Here is a 23,388-nt window from a genome sequence, read left to right as displayed (position 1 = left end):
ACAGGAGGAGGCCAGATTAGGGGGCTAAGCTGGGAGAGGGAGAGAAGAGCCAGAAGCGAAGCATGGCCCCTGGTTCTCCCGACCTGCCCTTCCTCCCCGCACCTGCCCAGGCCACAGCTCCTGCAGGGGCCTCCCACTGCCCTCCCCGTGCCCAGCTCTCGATACAGCTGCCCAAGCTGCCAGGTCCGGGCTTCTGCAGCACAAGCCATCTCCCCAACGTGGAGCTTCGCAGACAGGGAGACTGAGGCCTGGAGAGAACCAAGGGGCTAGCTGGTCCACCCTGCGCCCCCAGTTCCAACACAGGCGTCAGGACACATTTGCTGCAGTGCCCTCCCCACCCCCACAGCCCAGCCCTCATTCTGCCTCTGGGCCCCTTAGAGGCTCCAGGGATCAGGGAGCAGCTGGTTGTGAGGGTAAGGGATGGGGACAGGGATCATCTTTAACATATACCCGCCTTGGGGCACCTGGGTGGCTCAGTCGGTTAAGCATCTGACTCTTGATTTCAGCTCAGGTCATGATCTCACAGTTCATGAATTTGAGCCGGGCATTGGGCTCTGTGCTGACAGTGAAGCCTGCTTGAGATTCTCTCTCTCTCTCTCTCTCTCTCTCTCTCTCTCTCTCTCTCTCTCCCTCTCTCTCTCTCAAAATAAATAAATAAACTTAAAAAAAATTTTTTTTAATTTAACATATACCCACCTTAACCAGCTCCACACAATACAGAGTACCTAGTCTGAGACTTAACCCCCAAACCCAGAGTGACCCCAAAACCCACCCTAGGCTAAGCCCAACCACAACCCCAGAACAAGACTGAATCCAAACTGAACCCTAACTCCACCCCTAGACTGAACTCCAACCTGAAATAGAGGCTGACCCCAGAGCCCTCTCTGACCCTAATCCCAATCCCAGATTAAACCCTGATTCTGACCGCAACCCCAGACTGAACCTTGAACCTGACCCCAAGGCAGAGCCCTGTCCCAGCATAAACAGACTGGGAAAGACTCCAGGGACACCAGGGCATAAGCCCGAGCCCCCCTGCTGCCAGACCGGGCGGTGGACTCCCCTGAATGTTGGGGCCACGCAGGTATGAGGAAAGGAGAGACAGGACAGGCCACTGCAATATTGTGTCACACTGGCCAGCACCATACTCCTTGGCCTCAGGCTTATCAAATCAGGGGGAAGGGGAGCGTCACAGCCTGCCTGCCTCTGTGCAAGGTGACCCTGGCAGGATAAAAGAAAGGCTGGGCAGGGCCATCCTGGATGGAACACTGGACACATACGTCCCCCTGCACACAGGTCTTTCAGGAACAGTGGCCTGAGCCAGGGGGAGGTCCTGTTCCAGAAAGGAACATTCCACTATGGCATTGAGCCCTCCTCCACAAGGAGCAGAGCATACACAGGGCCATGCTTCACAGAGGGTACAGCTGATATGACCGTGCATAAGGCTAGGGCCCAGGGGCCCAGGGCTTAGCAGTGCAGGAACCCCCAGTCTCTGGGCCCTGCCTAACAGCAGGAGATACAGAGTCGGGGGGGAAAGCAGTCTAAGTTCTCAGGGATGGCTGGGTACTGGGGAACCCCCAGCCTGAGGGCGTGCCCCTTCCTCCCTCCAGGTGCCTTCTGGTCTCAGTGCAGAGCCAGGGCCCCAGGGAGGCCTGCCTGAGCCCCCTTCTGCATCACCCCGGTCCCTGGCCTCACTTCCCTCCTCACTGTGAGAACGTGCGCTTGTAGCCGCAAAGAAGAAATCAGCACGAAGGAATGTGCTGTCGAGGGGCCAACGGACAGGATGGGCTTGCCGGAGAGGGAGCGAGCAAAGAGAGCTCCGGGAGATCGGAGCCGGGAAGGAAAACAGAGATGTGCTGGGGCAGCTGGCCAGGCAGCACCGGCCCAGCCATTGTTCCCAGCCCCACGGGTCAGGTGCACTGGGCCCACGGCCGAAACCCAGCCTCTGCTCGGTGTGGCCCCAGCCTTCTCTGGGCCTGCCGCCTCCCTTCTGTCCCAGGCCCTGACCTCTGGGGCCTGGCCCAGCCTGGGAAAAATACAAATTTGTCCTCTGTGCTCCCAAACAGCTCTCTGTCCTCCGTCTGTCTCTTGGCACATCTCACCTACCCCGCCCTGGGGTCCACGTCCTTCCGTAAGCCTTCCTCTGTCCGGACCTCCCCGTGGGAGGACGCTTCTGGTTTCAATGGCCTGATAAGCTGGTCCATATGTGGACTTTAATAACTGACAATAGCTTGGACCTGTCCCGTCAAAGTGTGGCTCCCCCCCAGACTAGTAGCATCAATATCACCTGGAAATTTGGTAGAGATGCAAGTTATCAGGCCTTATTCCGGACCTACTAAATCAGCCCCTGCAGGGGCTAGGGATGCACGCTCAGGTCTGAGAACCACTGAGTTAGAGTGTGACCAAGGTCAACTCCACAAATGTTGATAGAATAAGCAATTGAATGAGCAAATGACCGAATGACTTTCAAGAGGCTTGACGTAGAATGGTTCCTAGTTGCCTGTCTGGTGTCCAAGCCCCAGAGACAGTTGAGAGCTGCAGACTGAGACAGGGAAGGACCGACCAGCTGGACTCCCTCGGAGATGGAACAGACTCTCAGACAATGTCACCTACAGGGAGCCCGTCCAGCGGGTCAGGCCTGGGGCCCAGGCAGACGCAAAGAGGACGAGCCAGAGTGGACAGGAAGAAGGGGCCCAGCAGGTCAATGGGATATAGCAACAGGCATCTGGGACTTGGGACCCAGGCAGAGACGGGGACGTCCAGCAGCAGACAGACAAGAGGGAACCTAGGAGAAAAGCTGAGCCTCCGTGATCAGAACTGGGACACAAGATCAAATGACGATCACCTGAACATTGAGCTTGGCTCCTTCAAAAAGCCCCTAACTGAAGTCAGGCTGGGCCCCAGAACCTGGGACAGAGCTGAGCTTGCTGGTGGGGCCCGGGGACTCTTGCTGTGAGGAGGGGAGAGGGATCTGAGCAGTGGTACCAGTCTTAGAAACTCATCCCCAAATCTGGTCTTCGAGGGGCACCTGGGTGGCTCGGTCAGTAGAGCGTCCAACTTCAGCTCAGGTCATGATCTCGCAGTTTGTGGGTTCGAGCCCCATGTTGGGCTCTGTGCTGACAGCTCGGAGCCTGGAGCCTGCTTCGGATCCTGTGTCTCCCTCCCTCTCTGCCCCTCCCCGGGCTCACACTCTGTCTCTCTCTACCTCAGAAATAAATAAACATTAAAAAAAAAAAGTCAGAATCTGGTCCTGGCCTCAGATCTCCCCTGACACCGGGATGGCTCTTTCCAGAACATCACACTAGCTTGATGAGTGAAGTCCTCCCAGCTCTCCCTGTGGCCTGGGTCTCGCCCAACCTCAACCACAACCGACCTAATCATAGCTTGTACTTTCAGAATAAGTTAGAGAGATGGACAGGTCTGTCCCTAGCCCCTTTGTCCTGTCCACCTGCCAGCTCGTCTCCCCTCCGTGCCAAGGAAGAGAGGACAAATCATGTAGCCAGATCTCCACGCTAGCTTGGCCAACCTCCCGGGGCCAACTTCATCCGATGCCATAAGGGTGATTTCAAACTTGACATAAAAAGAGAAACATCTTCAGCCACAGCCACCATCTCTGCTGGGTGATTTGCCATTTCCAATCCATTAGATGCCCTCTAAACATGCACGGCCCAGAGTATGTCCCACTCAGCCTGGGAAAGATTCCATGAGGAAAAATGGCACCAGTATCGAATAAGGCTGGGAAACACTGCATGCCAGTGCCCCTTCTTGGGAGATCAAAGCCCCTGTTAACAATCAAAGGCTCTGAGAAGTCCTGCCTGACTTTGTCTAGTCCAGTGTTTCCCCAGTTTATTGGAGCCAGGCACTTTTCTTCTCCCCATCCCCCACCCCCCACCAAAAAACGTTCCATGGAGCATCCCTTGGGATACACACCATTGCCCCCTGTCACCTAGACACAGACAAGCTTCTGTCCGGAGCCCCAGGGAAGGTAAGCAGAAGTCAGAGGAGTGTCTTATTCCGAGGCCCTGTGGCAGAAAGAGCGGGAGATTCTGGAGACCCACAGGGATCAGCATGGATGTCCTTTCCTCAACTTCCAGGATACCCCGTCTCCAGAGCCGCTGTCCCCAGAAAAGGTGTCATTGGGCAGAAGCCTCAAAGGCGGGGCAAGCTTCACTGAAAGGGGGCGGGGAGTGGCAGTCTGTTGTTCATGGAAGAGAGGCTGGAGCACCTGCATGAGAATGACAGGCACCTCCCAGCAGCCCCTGGGGCCGATATAATCTCATCCTTCGGCTGGACTTGGACCAGAGACCAGTTTGTGTCTCCACCTAAATCCCCTGCTACCCAGCAGAGATCTCCGTCCTGTCTGCCGAAAGTTCCTCTGCATCCCCCCAAGGCCTGGGACAACCTCCCAGCCCCCACCTGTGAGCTCTGAGGTGTCCTCTTTGGGGTGGAAGGGAGAACAGCTCCCCGCCTCCTGCCCAGACCCTTGGCTGCCTCCTGAAGCCGGACAATGCAGGGAAATGTTTGCACCCAAACAACTGTGCTGCTTCAGGAACTGCCTGACCCTGCCCAGGAAAGCACACTCCTGCAGCTCCACCCGGCTGCCCCCTCAGTCTGGGGACCACAGACCAAAGCTGGCGGGGTGGCCCAGCAGAGGGGGCGGCAGAGCAGGAGGGGTCCTAGGGGTCCCTGATGTGGGCGGGAGGGGAGCTCCGGGTCACCTCTCTCTAAGGACTGGGGCTTTCCTTCCTGCCGAAATCAGAACGAGAGCTCTGTCCCTGCCTGCGGAAGACGCAAGGGCCAGATTGTCAATATTTATCTGGAGAGCCGAGGCCCTGGATGCATCTGGCCTGGAGATAATGAAAATAGCACTTTGATGCGATTTGAGAAATGCATTAATTCATTCAACAAGCATGTGTAGCGCTCGGGTCCCCCGCCAAGCCCCGTGCCGGGCACTGGGGACCCAGGAGTGGATTAGCCCCGCCGTGCCCTGGAGCACTCTGGGTGCCTTAGGCACCCAGAATAGAATAGGGGCAGGTGGGCCCGTCATCCAATGCACACGCGGCCGTGGCCACCCAGCTCGGGAAGCCACGGGTCGGGGCAGTTTATAAAGGCAGAGGTCACCGTCCCCCCGTTTGATAAAGACGAAAATGCCCTCTGGTGGCTCCCCTCCCAGCGGCCCTTCCCATCCGCTGGGATTCGGGCTTCGCCAACCCCAACGAGCCCTGAGGTGAAGAACACCAGGTGCCAGCCAACAAACGTTGCAAAAAAGCCTCAAGAAGGAAAGGCAGACTGGCCTCTCCTTGCTCATTGGCACAGACGTGTGCCCACGCGACCCCTCCGTGGGGTGACCTCCGGGCACAGCACTGGGGGCACAGCAGCTTCCTGCTTCCAGCAGTAGGGGGGGCATGGTGGAGGGGAGACGGTCAGCGACCCCAAGTCCCCGTGGGGCTTGCACAGCGGCCTGCCTCTTCTTACCTTGGAGGAAACCGAGGCCCGGATGGAAGGAGCCAGGGGCAGCTAAGGTCAAGGCAGGCAGCCCGCTTGTCACAACCCCTCACGCCCACCTCGCCCGCGTGCCAGAGACTGTGTTTTTGTCTTTCTGGGGGGGGGGGGGGAGGGGGGTGCGGCTCAGAGCCTTGAGTGATGAGTTAAGTGACAATGAATTTGAACCACATGGAGCTCGGGCTTAAGGGGAAAGTGTTTTGGTGAAATGCAGCTGGGATTTCATCAGCCCCCACCCCCCAGACAGTACAAAAATAGTCCGGGCCAGGCAGGCTCTGACCCACAGGCCTGGCCCAATTTCGCCGCCCCCTGTCCCAGAGAGAGGCTTGGAGTGGCCTCTTTCCCTGAATCTGAGTTTCGTAATCTTTCCTTGTTGTCCTGGTCGCCTGTTTGTTGACTGGCCTCGTTTGCCTGGGAGGATTTGCTCCCTGACGGGCTCCCCGCTGCTTAGCTTTGAAGAGAGAGCAAGGCAAGAAGACGCTCTCTCGCTCTCACTCTCTCTCGCTGTTGGTAACAAGGCCCACAGGGCGCGAGACTGGAAAGAGGGTCACGGGCACAGCCTGGGGACTGGTCGGGCAGTCGCAGGACCTTGGGAATGGGGGTGGGTGGATGATGGGCTTTGGACAGTTGGGTGAGGGGTGGGCTTCACCTCAGCAAGAGCCAGAAGGTTCTGTTGAACATCTCAAATCCAACCCTGTTCCTCAGAAAGGGAAACTGAGGCCAGAGGCAGGAGGTAGGTGATCCGAGGCCCTAGAACCTCTAACAGCACGACCAGGACTCACCCAGGGCAAGGATTTCTGCTGCCCAGCCCGGGGCTTGTCACCAAGGAGGCTGCCAGAGTGTTTGTGAACCGAGAGAATGGCCAGAGCCCTTTGCCCAAATCTTCGTTGGGAGGAAGGAAGCAGAGGGGGAGCTGGGCACCCTGGGCAGACCTCGAAGGTGGACAGGCCTCTACCACTGTGAGCACCTGCTAATAATCATCCCCTCCCCCCGGGCTGTGAATGGCGGGACGGGGCTCCTGAGGGCCCGTCCCAAGGTGGGGAAGGAGAGGGCATGCTAATGACGCCCTTGCAGACCCAGCACCAGGGCCCACGGGTCAGCAGCCCCCCAGGAGGGAATGACAAGCACCCGCAGTGAGGCCAGAGGCAGCGTCTCTTGGGCCAGCTGACAAAGCCACTGACCTGATAGTCCAGAGGCATGTGTAGAAACTTCGTCCCAGCCCAGGAGCCTAGACCAGGGCCGGACCCCCCATCCTGGGGGACGGGGTAATGAGTGGTGGCCAAAGTGATCCACAGGCCTTCAAAGGCCACCGTGGAAACCAGTCTCTTATCCTAGGCACCCAGGTTCCCATCCAGAGCATTGAGGCCCAGGGAGACTTGGTCCTGGGGACCAGGATGGACCCCGAATAAGTGGTCCAGGCACTGGGACCTTGGCAAGTGGCAGCAGAGGGCTCTGGGCTCTCCCCCAAGCTACTAGCTTCCCCATCTGACTCGGGCGTTCCGTGAGGCCTGGGTGACACGCTGGGCGTCGAAGGACAGCACCCCGGGTTGGGGAGGCCTGCTGGGGGTCTGCAGCCCGAGGCGGGGGCACAGAGTCCACCGCCCCTTCCGGCACCCGCAGCCTGCCCAGGGTGGAGGAGGGAGGTGCCTTCTGGGCTGAACCAGCAGCTTCCTCCTCTTGCCAAGTTCAACCGTGTAGAGTCCAGTTAATCTAGGTCTTAGCAAGAGCCTCCTCCACTTCCTTTCTCCTCAGGCCAGAGTCCCCCCCACCCCCACCCCCCCGGAGAGAGCCAAGTCCCCTAGGACGAAGGACAAGACCAACATCCGTCCTTCCTGCCTCGGTCTCCCCACACAGGCCTGGACCACAGAGTCTCAAATGCATGCAGAAAGCATGGCCTGGGTGACCTCTCCCCACCACCGCTGCCCACCCCATCCCATGGAACCTGAGACCCAGTCCATCTAGAAAGCCCTGCCTGCCTGGCCTGGGCTGCCCTCCCCCCACTTCCGAGAGGGGTTCCACTCCTGTTACTCGTATTGTCCTCCCCCTTGGCACTCAGCCGGGCCCCCAAGTCCCGGCTGAGCCCCCTTGAAACCAGCCAGCTAGGGAATAGGGGTGTCAGGCAGGGAATCTGGGAAGCATGGGTCAGCCCCTGGAGTCTGGGAAATGGTTTCTCCCCAGCCCTCTGGGCCCGGATGGGACTTAGGGGCTCAGTGAGAGCAGTCAGACAGGCCTGGGTTTGAATTTCTTGTCAGCCATGTGGACAAGTGATTTACTGGCTCTGAGCCTCAGTTTCTGCATCTGTAAAATGGGGATAAGCATGATCCCTTCCTGCCACGGTTGTGGGGACTGAGATATTACATCAGGACAAAGTCCTCCCCACGGTACTTGGCACAAGCCTCACCCAGTGAGTTTGTCGGAAGGTAGCTGTGGGACAAGGGGTGTCAGTCAGAGGAGGCCAGAGATGACACCAATGGTCCCAGAATGCCCCCTCCTCCCTCTGTCTGCTTAATTCCCCAGGCAGGTCAGATGGTGGCAGAAGCAGAGAGAGGGAGCCCCTCCCCCGACACACGCACATTCATAGAGACCCCCAGCCACAGCCCCAGAAGCTCTAAGTGACCCCGCAGACAGTGCCCCCACCTCAGAACCAGGTGTCCCCCCAAAAGACCTAGCACAGCAGGTGGGCCTAAGGCTGACCATCACAGCCCCAGACACCTGCCTTCTAGAACGGCCAGACGAAGCAGCTCTCTCCCTGGCCGGCAGGACTCAGATAATAATACAAAATCTCTCTCTGTTGGACTTTGGAGGCCTTGACGAGGCAGGAACTTTTCCTCGTGCCTGGACACCTCACGCAAGGGCCTGGGGAGACGGGACAAGATGGTCCCTGTGGATGAGCTGGTGGTGCTTCTCCTCCTGGGCTGGGGACAGCAGCATCACTTGCCAGGACCTAAAACCCACCCCTGTCTCTGCCTCACTCTGTCCCTTCTCCATCTCTGTCTCCATATCCCACCCCCAACCCGTGCCTGCCCACATGCAGAGAGGCAATGAGGAGCAGTGGTCAAGGACCGGGCTTTGGAGCCAGACTGCCTGATTTGAACCCAGCTCTGCCACCCAAAGGCTAAGCGGACCTGAAGCCTCAGGCTCCCCGTCTGGAAAATGGGTCGGTGATAACAACGGTACCTCCCTCACAAGGGAGGCTGGAATGAGTTAACACAAGCAAAGCCCTCAGAACGGTATCTGGCCCGCAGTAAAGACTCAATAAATGCTACCCCTTGTGATTTTTTTAATTTGTGTCTCCGTCTTGAATGTTTGTTGAGTCAAATTTTCCGTGGGTAAAGGAGGCAGAGAAGGAGGCATGAAGCTCTGCGGTTTCAACTGCCTGATGCCCCGGGTCCTCCGGGCTGGAGGCTACGGCATTGAAGGATTCCTTTCAACTGGGGCCAGTGATGCTCTGATAAAGCTTGACCACAGGATGCAAAATCGGCGGGCTCTGTGCTCACACCCCCAGGCCTCGGAGGCTGGGCCAGTGGCGGAGCAGAGAGCATTCCGGGCAGGGAGACAGCAAGGCCTTCGGCCCAGGCCACAGGCTAGAGACACTTGCCTGCATTCTCAGGGCGCTCTCCCCCCCCCTGCTTCCTCCCTCCGTCCTATGTACCTGGTAGCTGTTTGTACCTCCGGTCACAGGAAGCTCAGAGTCTGAGAAGGCAGCATTTCAGAAGCCTAGAATCTTGGAATAATGGGGCTTGGGCCTGGCGCTAGGAGCTCACTAGCCCAATGACAGTGACAAGGCTCCTACGCCTTACTCATTAGGGCCCCATGTCCCCATTGAGGTCAGAAGGGCAGTCTGAGGAGGAACCAGTCCAGGCCTCCACTGGGCAATTCCCATGACCCACAAGTTTCCTCCAACCCAGGCCTGCGTCCCTCCCCCCTGGCTGCCCCCACGAAGTCTGTGCTGCATGGCAGCCTGCTTCCCTCGGGCAACCTCCTTTTCTAAGCTCTCCTCTCTGAGTCTGGGGCCTCTGGGGAGACGTCTGCCCCCATCCTGCTGAGCACCCCCATTGGCTGGGAATTGAGGAAGAGAAGGGAAGTGACAGCCAGACACAGCGTGTGAGGTGGGCTTCGTGACAGGGACCCAGGATGGTCCCCCAGAGCTAGTGACACGCCCCGCGGCACCCTGGGCGCCGTGGGGAGGGGCAGGCGGGCAGATGACGCTGGGGGCCCCAGAGGCTCTTTCAAGCGATGCCAAGGGCTGCAGGGTGAGTTGCTGCAGAGTGGCAGCTGTCACCACTTCTGGCAAGGGACATGTGTCCACGTTATGTCAAAACTGGGCTACTCCCGAGGCAGCTCCCAGGGGAAGTCCTAGGAGCCGTGTCATCCAGAAAGGAAGAATGAGCCCTCTGTGCGTAAGACCCCGGCCTCGGGGAGGGAACCCCAGGCAGCAAGGGAAGGCGGAGCGACCACAGGGCTCCAGCCCTCCAGATGTGCGCCAGCATCCGCTGTGGAGACAGGGCGGAGCAGCAACCAGGGGCCCAGATGGGCCGCATTAACCTGGGAGCAGGCTCTTCGGGGCCCAGATGCTCCATGTTTAGCCGGCTAGCCGGCTTTGGGCTCCAGATGTGGGTCTGGGGTGGGGGCGGACACAGCTCCAGATGGATGCGGTCTATCCCCAAGGTCTATCTATTCCCTGCAGCGCTCAGCTGCAGCAGCCGGACGTGGGGGCCTGGGGCTTCGGGGGCTGGAACAAGGGGCCTCCACACTTACCCTCTCCAGCACCCCAAACCCCAGGGTCAAGAGGGGTTCTGACTCTGACTCAGGAGCCACAGAGCCTGAAGGCTTACGCCTCATTGCATGAGCAGGGACGGCCCAATGACCTGTCCAGGGTCACACAAGCCAGGGACAGGCAGGACCCCAACTTGAAGCAGAGGGTCTGAGGGAGAGGACACTTCAGGGACAGATGCTTGCCTCTCCCTCCCACACAGATGCTCCCAGGCTCCCACAGTTAGGTGACCTGGACCTCCTAGTTCAAGCATCGGGAGGAGACACTGCCCTGACCTTTGAGATGGGGTCTGTGGGGTGGGCGACATAGTCCAGCCCCAGGGGAATCTCCGAGGAGCTGGCCGCCCCTCAGCCTCCCCCCTCGTCCATTTGGGACGTGGAGGGACGGGAACACGGCCGAGCAGAGGACCCGAGCTGACCGCTGAGCCCCAGGCCCCAGGCACTTAGCCGCCACGTGGAGGTGACAGAAGAGATATTCCTATTTGCTGAGCACCCACCATGTGCCGGATCCTGTGTGAGCCCCTCACCTGCCTCATCGGGGCCTCACAGCTCCCGTGCAGGGTGTGGGGTCCTCATCTTCCAAACGGGCAGCTCCCAGAGGAGCCACCTGTCGGAGACCACCTGGCCAGGCCAGGCAGAGCCAGGCAGGGCCGGAGGAGCACCAGGCACCTGTCGCTGGCCAGGGCTCGGGCTCGGACGTGGGGCTGTGCGTCTGGGGAGAAGGAACCCGGGCGTGGCGCTCTACCTGGGGCCTGGCTCTCCTGTCCCCATATAGCACATCTGCCCTTTATGGTGGGACGGCCACAAACCCAGAGACCCCTGCCTGAGCCCCAGGCATGCAGCAGCCGCTCCCACCACCCGGGGGGGCTCCGGCCTAGAGCACTGGAGGTTCTCAGTGTCCCCTCCTCAAGGTCAGGAGCCGCCCCCCTCCCACCCCCTTGCCCCAGGCCCTAGATGTACTGCTGACGGCGCGGGGTGAGGGCAAAGGGCAGGCCCTCAGGAAAGGCCCTCGCCTCTAAGCTTTAGTCACCATATCTGCACACTGGCCCCGCTCTGGCCTCTGAGCCGGGAGGGCACTGAGGCTGCAGGGGGCAGAAGTCGGAGGCCAGGCCCAGCTGAGCACAGGGGAGCCACCAGGAGACCCGGCCTAGGAAAAGGCTCTGAGTGGATACAGCTCGTGGGCCCCAGCTGCGGGCAGGGTAACAGGCACAGCTACCGCCCCCCCCCCCCTCCCAGGGCAGGTGGGCATCCCGCAGGCTCCTTCTTTTTTTTTTTTTTTTTCTTTTCTCTTTTTTTTTTTTTTAATTTTTTTTTTTTAATTTTTTTTTTCAACGTTTATCTATTTTTGGGACAGAGAGAGACAGAGCATGAACGGGCGAGGGGCAGAGAGAGAGGGAGACACAGAATCAGAAACAGGCTCCAGGCTCTGAGCCATCAGCCCAGAGCCTGATGCGGGGCTCGAACTCACGGACCGCGAGATCGTGACCTGGCTGAAGTCGGACGCTTAACCGACTGTGCCACCCAGGCGCCCCCCGCAGGCTCCTTCTAACCCCACCCCAGCAAAGCCACCCAGGGGAGGGACAGCAGGACAGCACGGCCCGGCCTGGGGGGGTGGGGGGAGACCGGCTGGGGGAGCGGGCCGAGGCACAGAAACGAATTGGTCATGTCAGGAGAGCGTTCTGGGGAGGGGGCCGCGCCTCTCAGCCCCGGCAGCCCCACCTGGGGCCCAGGCCCAACAGACTCTGGCTTGCTTCCGAGTGCAGCCGTGGAGGCCAGGGAGGGGGCTGCTGGGCCGCCGGCAGGGAAGCCTCGGTTGGCCACGGTGGCCAGGAGGACGGGACGAGGACAAGCCCCCAGCCCCTGTCGGGCCCCTGTCGGATGCACGGGGGTCCTATGACCTGCAGGGTGCATCCTGGTGGACGTGTAGCCTGGCTTTGCTGGGGAGCAGAGCCCCGGGGACCTCGGGAGGGCTCTCGCCACCCCGTCACTTTCTCTTCTGCCCGCACCCCACCCCAGGGCTCCAGGACCCCATGCCCAAATCAGGGGACCCTGATTTCTCACTCGAAGCTCTGCCTTCCGTCTGCCCAGTGCTCCCCCATTCTGTAAGCTGGACCTGGACGGCACCTCACACTTCTGTCTCCCCTGAGGTCGGGAGGGGGCCAGGAGCTGGGGGACAGGGAACAGCCAGAAAATGAACCCGCTTTTCCCAGGGCTGTATGCTGGGCGGGGGTGGGGGGAGCACGGAGTAGGAACTCAAGGAAGCGAAGGGGGGTCGATGCAAAGCGAGGTCAGTGAAAGGCCAGGGACTCAGGCCGGGGACTGAGGAGGGGGCCCCTCGCAGTCGTGGCCGGGCAGCCAGCGCCCTGTGTGCCTTGGCGGAGCGGGACCCCTGGGCGGCCAGGTATGTAACAATTCCAGCCATTTCCTGCCCTATTAATGAGAAAGGGGCTGATATAAATATACGCTCAGCATAAATAAATACAGGCCAGGCCCGGGACTGCATAGCAGACAGATTGCGTGGAGCTGCTGGCCGGCCCTTCAGCCAATTCCCCCCACCCTGCCCACAGTCCCCCCCCTCCTCACTGCCCCCCACTTGTTTTCCTCCGGCGGGCCAGGGCCCCTCCACACACACACACACAGAAGCCTGAGGCAGATGGACTGACCGCCCTTGCCCTAGGCCTCAGAACGGGGATCCGCAGCCCCTGGGAAGGCAGCAGAGGGAGCTGGGGTACCCAGTCCCTCCTGCCTCACGCACAGACCCGATGACGGTCCTGCGAGGCCGGACGTGCTGTGATCATGCCTGTTCATAGGTGGGGAAACTGAGGCTCACAGGGTTCAGGGACTTGCCTAAGGTTATGCAGCCAGGAAGCTGTGGATCCAGGATTCAAACCCCTGAGGCCTTCTGACTCCAAGGCCTCTGATCTGCCCACTGCGTGCGAGGGGCAACCAGGGGCAGGGTCTTGCCTTCCCTCTTTTCTCCCAAACCCCAGTCCCCGGATGCCAGGGCCTCAGAAAGCCCCGGAGGACTTACAGCCAAGGCTTAGACGTGTAGTTCCACGGAGCCAGGCCCCAGCTCGAGTAGGGTGCACACGTAGACCCAGCTCCCCCTGCTCAAGACCACCTCCCCGCTGAAGCGTCTGGGTCCGTGGGGCCCCGTCGAGTGCTGGCTAGTTCATGGGGGATCATCTGGTCACAGACACGGAAACCGAGGCCCAGAGAGGGCAGAACTTCATCTAAGTCACAGGAAGAAGCAGGCCAGCCCTACGGAACCTTCTCCTCGGGCCCTGGCCTCAGGGCGGGAAGGCCGTCACCTCTCACAAGCCTCCCCTTGCTCAGAGCTGCCCCAGCTCCCCAGCCTGGACGCTGCCCGGGGCAGACTCGGCGTCAGCCCGTGTCCTAAAACCCAGTGGGGGGCCCTTCCCTGGGCACATATCAGCAACAGCAGGGAGAAACCCAGGTCCAGAGAGGTTAAGAGCCTGACAGTGCTGATCTGGGGCCAGAGCGCAGGGCCTGTGGTACATGCCTCTCTTGTAAACCCAGTTCCAATGCCCCCTCCTTCAGGAAGCCTTCCCAGCCACAGCAGCCCAAAGGATGGGTTCCCAATCTGCCTTCGGACCTACTCTACCTTCCCGGCCTTGAGGTACTTAGTGGGCACTTAGCCCAGGCAGCCACACTGCAGGCCCCCCTGCAGAGCCCCTATGTGGAAAGTACACGTCGGGCCTTTGCCAGCTGGGGCCTCCTTCCTGCCAGCAGCCAAGGATGTGGGGGCCGGCTGTTTGTGGGGGGCAAGCTGAGCAGATGGGCACGCTCAGGGCAGCAGCGTCCTGAGTCCCGGCTGGTCTGTCGGCCCCACCCTGCACCCCGGGTCCAAGGCCAGGTGAGGCCCTCGCCCTCTGCCAGCCTTGGCCAACGGCCCCGGCGCCGGTCCCTTAAGCCCCAGAGACGTCAACCCCAAGACCGGAGCATGTGGCAGGTGGAGAGTCAGAGAGGAGCTCTCCGGGACCGGGGCCACCTCCCACCTGCACCCCTCGCTGCCCCCAGGCCGTTCCTCTGGGGCTCATCCCCTCCAGAACCCCAGGGTGGGAAGGGCCGAACTGGAAGCTGCCCTGAGAGCTCAGTGCAGCCATTCGAAAGGACAAGACGTCCACGCGGACCGCCTCGGGAAAGGGTGCGTGGCAGGTCGTCAAAGGCAGAAAAGTCTGTCGCCTACTGACGTGCATGGTTCGGTGGGGTCCCTGCCAGAGACCCCTCTACAGATGTGTCGTGTGAGCACGCGTGCAGGTTTGCATGGATGCAACGACTCACGGCCAGAAAGGAGCCTTTTTTCTCTCAAGTTTTGAACCAAGGAGGAAGGACGCATTTTTACCTTAACACGTCCGAATTGTGGGTGATTTTGTAAAAGTTTAGAAGGAGGGGCGCCTGGGTGGCTCAGTTGTTTAAGCATCTGACTTTGGCTCGGGTCACGATCTCACAGTTTGTGGGTTCAAGCCCCGCGTTGGGCTCTGTGCTGACAGCTCGGAGCCTGGAGCCAAAGTCAGATTCTGTGCCTCCCTCTCTCTCTGACCCCTCTCCCGCTTGCAGTCTGTCTCTCTCTCTCTCTCTCTCAAAAATAAATAAACATAAAATACTTTTTTTTTAATTTAGTAAAAGGAAAAATACTAGTATTACATATGCAGTCTGGCCAGTAGCCGCTGGCCAGGGCTATGCAAGCCTGCCTGCTGGTCCCGGCCTCCAGCCCATCGCCCAGCCCCCTCCTGGCTTCTGTCCCTTCCCCCCCTCCCTGCCCCCACCATGTGCAAGCCCACCACCCTTCTTGTCCCCTTTCGCCCTTGAGACCCCGCTCCGCCTGCCCCCCTCCCTTGCTGCCAGTACCCCAAGCCCCACAGGCCACAGTCCTGTCAAGCACCACCTTGGTCCCTGGCAGCTCAAGACCCATGCAGCTCCAGATGACTGCCCTGGGGCCTCCTTCCCATTCCCTGAGTCCCCAGCCTCAGCGGTGAGCCAACTTCACACACTTCAGCGCCCAGCTTTCCCTGCACATCGTGTGTTCTGGAATCCCAGTCACATTTACTCCAGCACCAAGGCCTCGAGGGCCCTCCTTCCCAGCAGATGTTCTGCCTCGCTGGCCAGATGGGAGCCCTTCAGATGTCTCCCCCCACGGGCAGGCCAAGCCTGCTCCTCAGACTCAGGGAAAGGTCCCAGAAGTTCCCCCTCCCCCCCCACCTACCCTGGGCCATCTGCAGGTTCATATGGGAGACAGGGCAGGAATCTGGCCTTAATTTCCCTGGGAACCAGAACGCAGAAGGCGAACATAGGACAGAATTGTCTGGAATGTCTGCCCACCCTCACACCACCCTCGGGCTTGGGAGTGAGTGGAGGGTGATTGCTAACTCCCATGAAACCATCCTTTCCCCTCCTCTCACAGAATCCCTGGCTTAAGGACAGGGTGGGTGTCTGACCCACTATAGCCTGAGCTTGCCCAGCTCAGATTGGCTGAGATTTGGGATGTTTCCCTCTCCCTGGAGGAGATGGATAGATGGATGGATCTGTGGATGGATTTGTGGATGAGTGGTAGATGGATGGTAAGTAGGTGGTTGGGTAAGCAGGCAAGGAATGAATGGATGAGGGGGTGGGCAGATGGACGGATGGATGGATGGATGGATGGGCAGATGGGCACATGGATGGATGGATGGATGGATGGATGGATGTGATGGACAGATGGTTGGATGGACAGATGGTTGGATGGGTGGATGGATGGATGGATGGATGTGATGGACAGATGGTTGGATGGACAGATGGTTGGATGGGTGGATGGATGGGCAGATGGGCACATGGATGGATGGATGGACAGATGGTTGGATGGGTGGATGGATGGATGGATAGATGGATGGATAGGTGGATGGATGGATGGATGGATGGATGAGTGGGAAACTGAGTGGCTAAGAGTGTAAATGAATGGATGGGCTAGCTGCAGACCGGCTCAGGAGGAACTGCGTCTCAAAAGGAACTTTCTAAATCTCTGAAATGTGAGGCCTTGGCACCCCCCAGAGGCCAGAGTCTCTAACAACTCATGTCCCTTAAAGCCCTGAGAATCAGGGGCACAGACCTAGAGAAGGTTAGAGGTTCTGAAAAACAAAAAAAAATCTAGTTCCACTGCTGGAACTTTCCCTGACTTACTCTGGGATCTTGGGAATGTTCAACCCTTCTGAGGCTCAATTTTCTCATCTGGAAAATTGAGCTAATCAAACCTGATGCCTGTGATGTTAGGAGATTTAAACAAAATCATGTATGTAAAGTGTCTGAGAGGGTCATCTGGCATATATCAGGTGCCCACAGAGTGCGATTTCCTTCCGAGAGGCAGCCCTAGGGCACGCGTGCACGTGTGCGCACACACACACACACACACCAGTAAAGAAGAAGGGCACGGAGCGAGAAGGCCAGACCAGATCCAGAAAGGCAGATGGGGACACACTTTAATTCTCCAGGGGTCCCATGCTCTGACAGGGCTGGCCCAGCCTCGGGGCCCGGGCGCTCAGGGAGTGGGGGACTCGGACACGGGCCCTGAGCCCTCCTGGGGCTCAATTTCCTGAGCCTGGGCCAGCTGGGCCGTGTGCTCAAAGGCAGCCTGCAGCAGGCGGGAGGCAAGGCAAGTGGTCCAGGCGACGAGATAGGCCAGGTGCCAGGAGGTGAGCGCGGCTGCGTTCTCCACCCACCAGTACAGACGCTTCAGCAGAGCCAGGAGCTCGGGCACCGCACACTTGTCCAGCAGAGCCTGGAGGGGATAAGCGGATGGGCGGCTGGCCACCAGGAGCTCGCAGGGTGGCATCGCCCCAGTGCCTTGCCCAGTGCCCCAGGCCTGCCCTCAGCAGCCCACCTTGCTGAGCAACCAGACCACGCTGCGGCCATGGGCCCTCTGGCACAGCCTCCTGGTCAGCAGCAACAGCAGCAACACTACCGGCGTCAGGCTGTGTAGACACGACAGAAGCAGCTCCCTGCAGGTGGCCGCGGACAGGCCTAGCTGCTTCCAGGCCAGGCCCGAGGCCCGCACACAGCCCAGCACGCCGGCCCACGCCAGCCACACGGGGACTGCCATCGGTGCCAGCCCGGCCTGTAGCACCCGGCCCACGGGGCTGGCTGCAAGCCCAGGGGGTGGGCGGGCCTCGGGGAGGCAGGACCCCCAGGCCTCCTGGGCCAGCCCCGACAGCCAGCGGTTGAAGAAGACAATCTTCAGAAGCAGGAAATTGTAGAGGTGGATGCGGTTCTGGACCAGCTGCGGGAGCAGGGAGAGCCAGCCCATCGTCACCCACCCGGGGCAGGGACCCTGCCTGCCCCGGGTTTTGCCATAGGGGGTGGGGCTACCGGGCCTCCTTCCCTCGAGGCCTCAGTTTCCCCAACAAGAATGATCCTCATCTGCCCGCCGCTAAGGACTCCACTCTCAGGTGGGGACTGTAGAAGGTGTTTCGTATTACCTTTCATTTTTTTTTCCCTTGGACTTAAGTGATTATTTACAATACTCTAGACTGAAGGAAGCTGATTTATTATTATTATTATTATTAATTATTACATAAGGAGTGACCATCCCCCCAGCCCTCTGATCCTGCAGGATTTGAACCCTGGGCAGTTTTTTCTCCCAAGCGCCTGGGCTTTCCTGCCCACCAGTTGTCTGTTGAGGGCAGCTGGGGGGCAGAGGGCAGCCAGGGGGTAGAGAGATGTGAGGCATGAGGGCATCACTGTCACGCTATGGAGAGGGGTGAAGGAGAGGGAGGGCCCCAAGAAGATCTCCAGGCTTCTGTCCTGGGTGACAGGGTGGATATGATGTCTCCCATCCACTGGGAGAAAAGAGTGAGCTTGGGTAGGGAAAGAGTCTGTAAACGGGAAAGCTCCACCTGAGTCCTGGGGCTGAACAGCCAGTCCCTCACCAGAGCCCTAAAGCCCCCAGCCCTGAGTAACGCCAATCCCCTCTGTCTGGACCTCATGTGCCACTGTCCAGAGGACCACCTGGAGCCCTAGGGGACGATGCAGGAGACAGCCATCTGGGGGTGGCCATGTGCCCCACCGTGGGCACTGTGGCTTAGGGATGGGGCTCCTGAGAGCTGTCAGATTACTCCAGGCAGGCGGGCAGTCACCCAGTTCTACAGGTTGGGCCAGGCCCATGGGCTCCAACAGCCCTGAGGTGGCTGTGGATGGCTGGGTGGACCCCCCCAGTGACCCCCGTTCCCCACTCACCAGCACCGAGAGCTTCACCACCAGCAGCAGAATCCCCAAGAGGCTGCATCTGACAGGAGGAACGGCCTCCATGTCTGGCCCTTCTCCCCTTCGTCCAGCTGGGAGAGGGAGGGTGACCTCACAGATACCGCAGGGTGGGGGCCAAGTTACCGTGGGGACCCAGTTGCCACAAGAGACCCCCTTTTACCTGCCTCCCGCCTCTCCAGGGCACAAAAAGCAGGGTACTTTTCTTCTATGCTCTGTCCCCTTCCTGACTGGAGACGGCCCTGGGGACATCGACTCCATATCTGGCCCGCCCACATCCCTGGAAATCCCAAAGTATTCAAGGCCTGGGAAATAGAAATCTTGATTCCCCAAGGCCACAGGTGACACAGTATTTGGAGGCAGATGGAAAAGCTCCTTCCCCATTCCCCCACCCCCGCCCTCGTCACAAAGAGGAAAAATGAGGTTGTGACTTTTCCTCTCAGACCCTCGTGATACCTGAGACTCTGCTAGAGGGGGACAGGGGAGGAAAGTTGTACTGACCTAAAGGCCCCGGGATCCAGGAGAGAGGCAGAGACTGCAGGAAAGGGGACAGTTTGCTGAGCTAGCCCGCTCAGGGCAACCAGGAGGCCACAGGCTGCCTGGAGCATCCCTGAAAGTTTGCAGGAGGCTGGGATTAGGATCAAAGGCTTAGAATTCTGGGAGAACCAGAACCTCGATCCCAGCATTTCTCACATTGCTTTTCTGTCTGGGTCCCGGCAGGTGGCCCCAGGAGGCTGCAGGAGGAGGCTCTCACGCCGTTTAGAAATGTTTTTAAAGAGGGGTGCCTGGGTGGCGCAGTCGGTTAAGCGTCCGACTTCAGCCAGGTCATGATCTTGCGGTCTGTGAGTTCGAGCCCCGCGTCAGGCTCTGGGCTGATGGCTCAGAGCCTGGAGCCTGTTTCCGATTCTGTGTCTCCCTCTCTCTCTGCCCCTCCCCCGTTCATGCTCTGTCTCTCTCTATCCCAAAAATAAATAAACGTTGAAAAAAAATTAAAAAAAAAAAAAAAAAATGTTTTTAAAGCTCTCCCTCTGCTGGACAGGCTACCATAGTGTGGGGCTCAGTGACTCAGCCCCTCTGTGCCCATCAGAAGGGTGGGCGCCGCCTCAGCCCTTGCACACAGCGTGATTTCAGTCCTCGCCTGCCACCTCAGCCAGGCACCTTGTGCAGGATACAACCTGCCCAACTGGACATGGAAGCCTGCCATTATGAATCCCTGGAACAGAAAGAATGACCTCTGCCCAGGGCAGTCCTGTTTGCCCCTTTGTTCCCTCTCCTGGGGCAACAGCTGAGGGCTGGAGGGTGCAGCGTGCAAAGTCCCTCCACTCTGTCCTCTGCCTTGCCTCTCCCCCTCCCACCCTCTGTGGCTGCAACATTATGGCAATGGGGGGTCACTGGGGCTTCAGAAAGGCCTCCTTCCTGTGGGGTGCCTGGGTGGCTCAGTCAGTTGAGCGTCTGACTTTGGCTCAGGTCATGATCTCACGGCTCGTGAGTTTGAGCCCCACATCGGGCTCTGTGCTGACAGCTCAGAGCCTGGAGCCTGTTTCAGATTCTGTGTCTCCCTCTCTCTCTGACCCTCCCCCATTCGTGCTCTGTCTCTCTCTGTCTCAAAAATGAATAAACGTTAAAAAAATTTTTTTTTAATTTTTTTTTAAAAAAAGAAAAGCCTCCTTGAGCTAAGTTTTGAAGGATGGGTAGGAAGTTCCCAGAGGAAGTGGGAAGGATGGTCCAGACAGAGGGAACAGCATGATTCAAACAATTTTGTCTTACTAGAGCATAAAGCGGTAGGCAGGGAAGAGCACAAGGCAAGTGGTGAGATCGGCAAGGGCCACATAGGCCACAGAATATTCTACATGACACAGTGAGAGCCATCAAAAAGCCAAGGCAAGGAGGTTGCTGTGGGCTCCAAGACAGTCCCTTCAGCTCATGAGGAGGTGAGACTAGGGCAAAGGCGTCTGGGGTGGGGGGGGGGGGAGCTCAAACAGCTCCCAAGCTTGGTCCCCAAGTTAGATTTCAGCAAGGCCTCTCTGTGGCTCGGTGCTTGCCCAGACCACAGGAGGGGAGGGACCCAGAGGGGTCTGCAAGGCTGGAAATACAGTGACAGAGGTCAGGGCCTCCCCTGACCTAGTCCCGGCCACGCGGTTACCATTGGCCAGAAAACCCAGAGTCACCTGGTCGCCTTCCTTCTTCATCTTCCTGCCCAGCCACCTCCAGAGACCAGGACCATGAATTTCGCTCACTACGATGTCCCATCCCTGGACCAGTGCCAGGTGCACAGTAGGAATTCCACAAATATTTGTTGAATTAATGAGCAAATGAAGGAGTACCTGCCTGGAGATCCCTACCTGCTAGGCTGCGTGTAAGGGCAGCAAGAACTGCTCCATATCAACTCGGATCCTTAGGTGGGGAGCCCTCCACCACTTCCTCTTTCATTCTCAACACCTAGGTTCAAGGCCATCTTGCACTACTGTGCTGTGTAACCTTGGGCAATAACTACCTCCCCGCCTGGCCCTGTCTGCACCTTGCAGGGTAACGGGGACGACCAGGTGGGATAGCCCAGTTATCAGTGGCCGCCGCCTTGCCCGACGCCAGGGGGCGCCATTCCTCTCCCCATGCCTCCCTGCGCAGACTCCCTTCCCCAGCTCAGAACCCAGGGCTAGAGAAGGGCCGGGAGCCCACTTTGGACTTGCTTCGTTCCTGGCGTTCGAGGTCGCTCAGGTGCTCCCCTGCGGATGCAGGACGGCAATACGACCGCGCGGGGGCAGCAGACACCGGGGGCGCGGGCCCGGCGCACCTGCGCGCGCTGCTGAACTTGGTGGAAAGTTTTGGGTTGCTGTGTTGTCCCCTGTTAGTCTGCGAGGCCGGTTTCCCTGTGACAACAACCTTGGGGCATCCTGAGGAGCTCGCCCGGGGCACAGGTGCTGTCATGGCTGGGTTGTTGGAGGCGAAACCACGAGAAATAATCGTGTTTTTTCTTTCTTTCATGTTCCAATATGATTTCATGTTCCAATAGATATTTATTTCATATCTACTTCTTTTTTTCCCCCCAGAAAGACACAACAATGATAAATATGCCTTCATACTTATTGGAATTTGTATTTTTTGTTTTCTAAAAATGGCTTTATCGAAGCTACTTAATTGCAAATAATAATAATAATAATAATAATAATAATGAATTCAGGAGGAACCTAATCCTGGTTAAGGGACAAGATTTTGGAGTCCGTTTGAAAAGACCTCTGACGCTTAATCACAGGTCTGTGTTTCCGGCCCAAATTCCTTTATCTGTAAAACTGGGATATACTTTGTAGAATCTAGCAGGTGAGGTTGTGTGGGAAGCAGTCAATGAAACAGGGTCTGGGAAGTGCTTTTAGCAGTACCTGCCCCCCACCCCCACCCCCACCCCCACCCCCACCAGTGCCTGGAGGCTTTGGGGTAAATGAAGTCAGCATCTGTGCATTGAAAAGTTGAAAAGTGGGGCACCTGGGTGGCTCAGTCGCTTAAGCGTCCCACTTCAGCTCAGGTCATGATCTCATTGTTCGTGAGTTCGAGCCCCACATCGAGCTCTGTGCTGAGAGCTCAGAGCCTGGATCCTGCTTCGGATTCTGTGTCTCCCCCTCTCTCTACCCCTCCCCAGCTCACGCTCTGTGTCTGTCTCTCAATAATAAATAAACATTAAAAAAAATTTTTTTAAAAAAGGAAAAGTTGACTCAACAATTTTTTGAAACAAAATAAACTACAAGTTAGACAAAACTGCTTTCAAACACATGCAAATTTGTGAAAAGAAATTATCTCCAGGGGGCATACACTGTATTGATTCATAAGCCAATAAGTGGACATATTCATTTCAACCAAACCACTTTTAGGTGACTCACTTGGAGGCCAAGGCTAAATTTTGAAATTCTAGAAAAACATGGGCAAATATACCTTAAAATTGATTCAAATTGACACCTTAAAAAAACTTTTAACATAAAAAGTAATAAAAATGCCTTAAAAGTGGTTTTTTTATTTTATTTTTTTTGAGAGAGAGAGAGGAGTGGGGCTCACCTGATGGGCTCCAGCTCACAAACGGTGAGATCATGAACTGAGCCAAAGTCAGATGCTTAAAGACCAAACCAGCCAGACACCCAAAAGTTTTTTTTAAGGACATAAAGTTGCCAAACCATCCCAGTGCTCAAAAACAGTCATCCCCCCATAAAAGTTCTGATAAATGGACAAAATGCATAAATGTCAATAACAGATTGCAAAGCCACCCCTGTGAGGTACAAAAATCAACATATGAACAGACATCAATGGGAAATATAGTTTTCACCAATTTGTTTCTTGATCAGTTTGTTTGGAACCTATATGTTTATTTTTTTATTTATTTGAGAGAGAGAGAGAGAGAGAGAGAGAGAGAGAACACAAGCAGGGGAGGGGCAGAGAGAGAGAGAGAGGGAGAGAGAGTATCCCAAGCAGGGTCCACATTGTCAGTACAGAGTCCAATGCGAGGCTCGAATTCACAAACCAGGGGATCATGACCTGAGCTGAAGTTGGACGCTTAACTGACTGAGCCACCCAGGCGTCCCAAGAACCAATGTGTTTAGTGTATTTGTTTTCTGCTGGCTCACTTAGACCTCTCTCGGATATTCTCCCACCCACCCATCTTCAACCACTGCCCCTCTCCCTGCTTGCCCTTTTCTCTACTAGACCTCTTGTGTCCTAAATAAAATGTCCCTCCATCCACTGAAGGACGTTTAGGTTGTTTCCATATCTTGCCTATTGTGAGGAATGGTGTAATGAACAAGGGGGTACAGTTATCTTTTCACGATCCTGATTTCAATTCCTCCGGCTCTATATCCAGAAGTGGGATGGCTGGATAATAAAGCAGTC

The 23,388-nt window shown here is 57.7% G+C and overlaps 1 protein-coding gene across 1 annotated transcript; it reads right to left on the bottom strand.

Annotated features, from left to right (window-relative positions):
- Window positions 1-16,727: 16,727 nt before the first annotated feature.
- On the bottom strand, window positions 16,728-18,737 carry TMEM270 (transmembrane protein 270). The gene is made up of 3 exons (XM_086691925.1): window positions 18,499-18,737; window positions 17,147-17,542; window positions 16,728-17,044 (listed from the first exon to the last, which is right to left on the bottom strand). Exons 1-3 carry the CDS (start codon window positions 18,568-18,570, stop codon window positions 16,805-16,807), a joined length of 708 nt encoding a protein of 235 aa, XP_086548051.1. The 5' UTR covers window positions 18,571-18,737; the 3' UTR covers window positions 16,728-16,804.
- Window positions 18,738-23,388: the final 4,651 nt, after the last annotated feature.

Source organism: Puma concolor, chromosome E3 (genome assembly GCF_028749965.1).
Source record: "Puma concolor isolate L17-30 chromosome E3, mPumCon1.1.hap2, whole genome shotgun sequence".
Taxonomy (NCBI): domain Eukaryota; kingdom Metazoa; phylum Chordata; class Mammalia; order Carnivora; family Felidae; genus Puma; species Puma concolor.
Note: the sequence above shows the minus strand (reverse complement) of the source record. Positions and strands in the feature narration are given on the sequence as shown.

Bases quoted from the DNA above. Each gene is read 5' to 3' on its own strand.
- TMEM270 (XM_086691925.1), bottom strand. From the start codon at position 18,570: ATGGAGGCCGTTCCTCCTGTCAGATGCAGCCTCTTGGGGATTCTGCTG. The intron at 17,543-18,498 runs GTGAGTGGGGAA...CTGCTCCCGCAG, and splicing joins TGGTGAAGCTCTCGGTGCTG to CTGGTCCAGAACCGCATCCA. The intron at 17,045-17,146 runs GTGGGCTGCTGA...TATCCCCTCCAG, and splicing joins TGGTCTGGTTGCTCAGCAAG to GCTCTGCTGGACAAGTGTGC.